The sequence below is a fragment of the Geospiza fortis genome, unplaced genomic scaffold, assembly GCF_000277835.1.
Source record: "Geospiza fortis unplaced genomic scaffold, GeoFor_1.0 scaffold68, whole genome shotgun sequence".
Taxonomy (NCBI): domain Eukaryota; kingdom Metazoa; phylum Chordata; class Aves; order Passeriformes; family Thraupidae; genus Geospiza; species Geospiza fortis.
This window is the reverse complement of record NW_005054489.1, coordinates 1,101,071-1,107,856: the sequence shown is the minus strand read 5'-3', so window position 1 is coordinate 1,107,856 and position 6,786 is coordinate 1,101,071. Positions and strand designations below refer to the sequence as shown.

The 6,786-nt window shown below is 48.7% G+C and overlaps 1 protein-coding gene across 1 annotated transcript in view; it reads right to left on the bottom strand.

Moving 5' to 3' along the window:
* The window catches only part of JAM3 (junctional adhesion molecule 3), a 7,960-nt gene extending 5,245 nt beyond the window's left edge, over positions 1-2,715 (bottom strand). Inside the window, exons 1-3 of the mRNA XM_031063235.1 lie at positions 2,607-2,715; positions 1,333-1,446; positions 360-512 (exon numbers count right to left, since the gene is read on the bottom strand). Of these exons, the coding sequence (XP_030919095.1) occupies positions 360-512; positions 1,333-1,446; positions 2,607-2,715 (376 nt within the window). The remainder of the gene's footprint in view (positions 1-359; positions 513-1,332; positions 1,447-2,606) is intronic.
* Positions 2,716-6,786: the final 4,071 nt, after the last annotated feature.

The window sequence follows — 6,786 nt, the reverse complement described above, 5'->3', positions numbered from 1 at the left end:
TGCCTCTTCCCCTGGATCTCCAGAGGCAGAGACTGCACCTTTCTCCAGGATCCCTGCTCCAGCAGAACCACCCCTGACACTGCAGGAGGGCTGAGCCACAATTCCAATGGGACTGCTGCCAGCACCCTGACCCACAGGGTGTCAGGCTGTGTTCTGACTCTGGCAGTGTTGGTTTAGTTTACTGCATTATTTAATTTATCTTTTTATTTTCTTCACTAATACAGAACTGTTATTCCTGCTCCCATATTTTTTGCCTGAGAGCCCCTTAACTTAAAATTTATAGCAATTTGGAGGGAGGGGGTTTACATTTTCCGTTTTAGGGGAAGCTCCTGCCTTCCTCGGCAGACACAGTTTGGTACCTTGGACTGTGAGCTGGATGTTGATCTCGTCGATGGTTTTGGTGTCGGAGGGCGCGGCCACCTCGCAGCGGTACGTGGCCGTGTCCATCCTCGTGGTGTTCTTAATCACCAGGGACGTCCTGCTCAGGATCTCTGCCCGAGTCGCAAAGTCTCCTGACACACAGAAAAAAAGAGGGAAAACAGCAGGGGAATCAAGATTAATGACTCGAGACTGAAAACCAGACTTGTTTTGGGTATATAAATTAAGTGGTTGTTCTCAGACGCTTTTCCAGAGTCAAAGGAACTCAATGCTTGAAAATCCCAAAGGAAACCAAAGCTGCCAACCATGTAAGAGGATGAACTGGAAAGCATCACTCCAAACCTCAAAAACTGCGGCAAAATCGAAATTCCAAGACAGCCTCAGGCCTTGCCTCCTTTGGGAGATTCATTTGGATGTGGCTCTTGGTCCCATGTGAAGTGCTGGAGTAATTCCAGATGGAGTCAAGCCCTCCTGGCACTGGAGTTCTCCTGCCAAGCCAGTGAGGCTGCTTCTGATGCCCCCAGGATGCTGCAAATCCCTGTGTAGCCTCAGCAGAGAGCATGGGCAGCAGGACACACAGATCCCTGCTGGGGTGCAGGTGGAGCCCTCAGGTGTTCTATGGAAAGCCTGGAGGGGACAGTGCCTGGTGCTGAGAGCTCAGACACCCAGTGACCATGGGACCCACAGAAGGGAAGCTGCATCATTCCTTTCTTCCCCGAAAAATACCTCCTAGGCAGGATCTCACTCCAGCTCCCTGTGGCTCTCTACTGTGAGCTGTCAGTAATGAGGCAGGGAGGAAAAAAACATCTTGCTCCCTCTCCATCCTGCACTTCAACTGTTCTAGAAGAAAGCAGCCAGCCAGCCGGAGCTCCGGCCTTTCACAGGCTTGTTTGTTCCCCATTGTGCTGTTTCTGAAATCTGTTTTGGAAATCTGAGAACAAGGAATCTTCATACCCTGCATTTTGTTGCCAAAAAACACGTAAGAGGTTTCTCCATTCCGGATTTTCTTCCACTCGATTCTGGGGTCTGGCGTCACCGTGGATTTAATGATGCAGGACAGCTCCACACCTAGCAGGAGAAATGGAGGCAATCCAGATTAATACGAAGCAGCTGTGTTTTTGCTCTGCTCTGAGCACTCTCACTCAGTGTTTTATTAGGAGATGCTGCCCACAAAGCAGAGCCTTCTCTTTCATCTGCCTCACAAACAGAAACGCTGCTGGGTTCCAGGAGCTATTGGAAGATGGATTTTGGCCAGCAAAAATAATAGTCCAGCAGTTATCAGCTATGGAGAGAAATGAACACCCTGTTCTCTGCAGGCTGGGGCTCATGGCAAACAAAACCTTTAATCAGAGTGAGCCCTCAGCCCTGTCCTGCTGCTGAGCAGAGCCACACCATGAGCCAGGGGTGCAGCATCTCCCTGGGCACTGCCTGGGGATGGGCTGGGACAGCAGCTCCTGGGGACAAACCCAGCAAATCCTGTCCCCTTTGCAGCTGGCCCTGGCACCCCATCTCACCAGCAGGGTGAGAGGAGCCTTCCCAGTGTCCCAGGGCACGTCTGTAGGAGAGCCAAGAGAAAATGTCCCAGACATCTTTTTATGAAAAAGCCTTTCCTTAGGATTCCTTTCCTCCTGAGAAGCTGAGAGGCCTCAGGAACAAAATGTAAACTATGGTTATCTGCTGATGTGGAATGCAACAGCTGCATCTGTGATTGGTCTCATAGAGCTGTTTGTAATTAATGGCCAATCACAGCCCAGCTGGCTCGTACTCTCTGTCCCAGTCACAAGCCTTTGTTATCATTCCTTTCTATTCTTAGCTGAGCTAGCCTTCTGATGAAACCTTTTCTTCTATTCTTTTAGTATAGTTTTAATGTAATATATATCATAAAATAATAAATCAGCCTTCTGAAACATGGAGTCAGATCCTTCATCTCTTCCCTCATCCAAGAACCCCTGTGAACACCGTCTCAAGAAAATATAAATTTCTCTCTCTGTGTATTAATTGCATTATTTTCCTTTTCTTGGGACCCAGTTCAAAAAAGCACTTAGGCAGAGACTTTGCAATGCCAGTGGCTTGCAGAGGACCTCAATAAACCATTTAAAACAGGGAGATACAGCCACATTCTCAGGCACTCCTCTGAATCCCTGGCTCTTGTAGTCCTGAGGAACCAGTGAGCAAGGAGCCAAATTTTCCTGCATTGTTTGGCCTGATGCAGCACAGGCAGCACTCACTTTGGAATTCCTGCACCACGGGCTTGGTGTTGCTGGATGTCAGCTCCACAGCCAAGAGTCTGCAGCCTGGAAAAACAAACAGAAGGTAATAAGAAATAGCACAGCTCATAAGTCACCCAGCTAGGAACAGGCTGCCTGCTGAGAAATCATCCTGGCCAGCTCTGAGGAGTGACTTCCCCAGACAAAACCTCTTCCTGCCTACCAGCACAGCTCCAGCAGGACTGAGTTTATTTAGGAGTTGTGGTGTAAATACAGGAAAATATAATCGTTAGAAGTAGCAATTAAAGAGGAGGATTAACATAATGGCACAAAGGCAGTGCCAGCATGAGCCATTTCCTTGTGCTTATTTAGATGGGAAAGGAACTGTGCTAATGCAGGAGTGAAAGTTTTATTTTGAAAATTAACTTGAAGGTCAGAAGACAGGAAGCAGACCAGTCTCCAGAGATCTGGTCAGTTCCTGGGAGATGGAATAGGCCAGGCCTGGCCTCTCGCAAATGCTGATTACATTGGCAAATACTGCAAGTGTGGTAATGTAAAATGTGAGGCAGTAGATCACAAAAGGCCTGTGAATCAGGAGAAAACCGCTCAGCTCTTTGGGTAGAGCCCCAACCAGACCCACAGTGGGGAGGAAGCTCAGCCATGCAATGCTGTGAGGCTGCTTACAACACAAACCTGCTTGTTCCCTTCCTGCTCTGAGCACCAAATTGTTCCCAATTAATCCAGTCAGCTTCCCTCTTCTGCATGTTCCTTCAGTTTGAAAAATCTGCCTTTTGTGTCCCTTCTGCTGTGCACCCCACCAGAGCAGGCATCAACAGCAGTCTCGCTCTGCTGGATGCCCAATTCACCAACAACTCTCCAGAGGGAGAGGGAAACAAGCAGGGATTTCCCTGGGAGAGTGACGCAGACGGGATATTCTGGAGCTGGGTGTCCTGGTTCTCCTTCTCCCAGGCACACCCTGGTGTCACCAAACCAGGCGCCAAAGCCCCTCCAGGAGGAGGTTCCATGCTACAGTCAAAATAATCAAAATAATACAAAATAATCAGCTGCAGGGGCCTGCTGTGGTCACATGAGCAGCTCTGCTGTGACAAATCCCATCACAAGTTTGTGGAAATCTAAGGGAGATGCCCACTGAGCTCGCTGGGCATTGATCGAACAGCAGCTTAAAAATGATGGAAAACCCTGCCTCAGGGACATGGGATGTGGCTGAAGGTTAAGAGTAAAAAGCCATAACAATCATGGATAGAAAGCAGAGAAGGCAGCTGCAGGGAGATGTGGAGAAAGAAATGCTCTCCAGCATCATGACCCAGCTGGAAATTCCTGTGCTGGCTTTCAGGGGGGGAAAGCTTTTGGGCAGAGATTGACAGTGCAGGGACAGCATCCCTCTGGTGGAGTGGCATGGCAGCAGCCTGAGAAACACCCAAGAGCTGCAAAGTCACTCCCACTGAAAGCCTGAGGGCCTCCAACACGTAAAACCCTTCCAGCAATGCTGAAATGTTCCCTGCTGGTTCCTGCCCCTCATTTGTTAAATGCTGATGCTTTCCTGGTACCCCAAGGACCAGCAGGGAGAGCTGGAGTTTGGCAGGGTTTAGAAAGCTGCCTTTGTGTCCAAAATCATTGTTTCTCACACAAAAGCCACCAGCTGATGCTAACTAATCGCTGGCCCAGCCAAAACTGCTCCTAGCAGGACTTTTCCACCCTTCCCCCTCTGCACTGGAGACAGTCATGCAGCCTTTGGGAGAAATCCAATACTGAACTGAGCTGACAGAGTTCTGCACTTTGGTTCTCTCCAGGCAGGAGCTGGTCTAAGCAGTAATTTTTGCAAGTCTGCTTTGAAGCAGAGTCCGTTTTCATAAGAGTTGCTGCTTCCAGACCTACCCCCTGAAAGCAGGGAATTGTGCCAGGCAATGCCAATGCTTTCCCTGTCCTCTGTGCATCAGGGAATTGTGGGTTGATTTGGGTTGGAAGGGACCTTAAAGACCCTCCAGTGCCACCCCTGCCATGGCCAGGGACACCTTCCACTGTCCCAGGGTGCTCCAGCCTGGCCTTGGACACTCTCAGGCACCCAGAGACAGCCACAGCTTCTCTGGGCACCCTGTGCCAGAGCCTCCCCACCCTCCCATGGAGGAATTTGTCCTAATATCCAATCTGTGTTGTCAGCTGGAATCCAGTCCCCCTTGTCCTGACAGAACAGATTCCACTGTGCCCAGCAAAGCCCAGAGCATGGGAAGCTGCTAATCCCCCAAAGACAAGGCACAATTTTTGGAAAATCCTTTTGGAATCTTTGGAAACGTTTCTAACGGTGAAACACAGCATGTGAGTGCCTCTGCTGTGACTGCTGCTTCTGGAACCAAGAATTGAACTGAGAGCCCAGGCCTGAGCACTCAGCTGATCTGAGGGGATGCTGGCTGGCCTCCTGCTCTGGATCAGTTTTAGTTTTGTTACAGATTCCTGCTTGCACAATATCTTTTTCTGGAAAAGTGCTCTCCCATCAAACAGACATGGCAACAGTCCTACATCTGCTGTAGTTAGAAAATCTGCTCAGCTGAAGGTGGGGACGACAAAACCACAGAGCTGTGTAGCTCTGTGAGGGAGTTATGGCTCTAGAAATATTCACTCCAGGCCAGTGGGACTCCATCAGACTGCAGCCCCATCTCATTTCTCAGAAACTGCTCACAGCAGGCTTTTTCTCACCCACTAAACACAAGAGATTCAGGTCTATCCCTCAGGCACAAAGCAGGATGACAACAAATTTTAGACAGAAGCTGAGTCCTTGGAGACTGTGTGAGAGGTTCTGACATTATTACATGTATTGACCGTGGGCAGAGATCAATGTGGCTGCTTAAATCACTGCTAAGGCAGATTTATTCCCCTCTCTGTGGCAGAATACTGCAAGTAGCATGTTCTAAATTAAAAGAAGGTGACAGCAAAGCAAAACAAAAACCTGAGCTGACCATACAGACTGTACAGAAAGAGAAGAATGTCTTTCTAGAACCTTGCTCTGTTGGCAAGAGTTGTTTGTGTTTGTTTTGTTTCATGTTAAATCATCATTAGTGCTTAATAATCTTCTAAAAGGTGTTGCTTTAGGCTCCTTCCAGCCCAGCCAAACAAGCAGCAAAGGGTTTGTGTTATGTAAATCTGACTTCAAAGGCCTCAGCACCCGGGGTTTGGAGAACAGCTGGAATTGCATTCCCTGTCCATGTGTGCCCCAGCACAGGCTCCCACCACAGCCGCATGTGCCACATCCCTGCATTCCCACCAGATCCATATGTGCTGCAGCTCCCAGCTCCTACCAGGTCTCCATAGGCTGCAAAATCCCAAATCCTACCAGATCTGGATGTTCTACCCCTCTGAGTACCTACCAGCTCTCTATGTGCTGCAGACTCAGCCAGACATATGGTTGAATCCCAAATGTCATCAGTTCTCCAAAATAGAATCCAGGACAAGCCACTGAAGTCTATAGCATATTCTTATGGCACTTTTTTTTTTTTTTTCAGCTAAAGAGATCCAGCCCATGCTTGTTACTGTGACTCATGGTATCTGAATCATTTTAAAATGCTATATTGAAGGAAAAAAAAGCAGCTTTATAGGCGACTCTGTGTGTTAAATTTCCTTTCTATGGTTCAAAGCCAAACCTGACCTTCCATCTCCTTCCATCCTGATCTCTGTTTGAAAGCTGTAGGCAGAAATTTGAAGAGAAGGTGAGGTATTGTGTTATAGGGAAAGTGAGAGGATGACCAGGAGAGAGTTTGGGAGAAGTTCCTGGCAGCATCCTGAGCGGCAGCCTCGCTCGATGTTATCTGATACAGTAATTTTAGTGAATGCACCGTCAGGCACAGGCAGTACAAAACCACGCAGCTGCATTTAAACACCTGCCCACCAAAGCAACAAAAATATTCCTTGCTCGAGGTGTCCATCATCAGCAAGCCCTTGCTGGATTTGCAATTCAAAGCATGCCTAAGCCATGTGGGAATGCTGTGATAAACCACACACCTTGTTCAGCACCTCTGCCTTCTGGGTGGGTACCCGGTGCAGCAGGAGTGAGGGATACGTTGTGGGGTGTTAAAACATGTTAGCTGAACCCTCTGCATGTCAGCAGCCTCAGGGCTGCTAGTCTGGAGGTGCCTCTGGAGCATCCATGGATCCATCCATGGATCCATCCATCGATACATCCATGGATCCA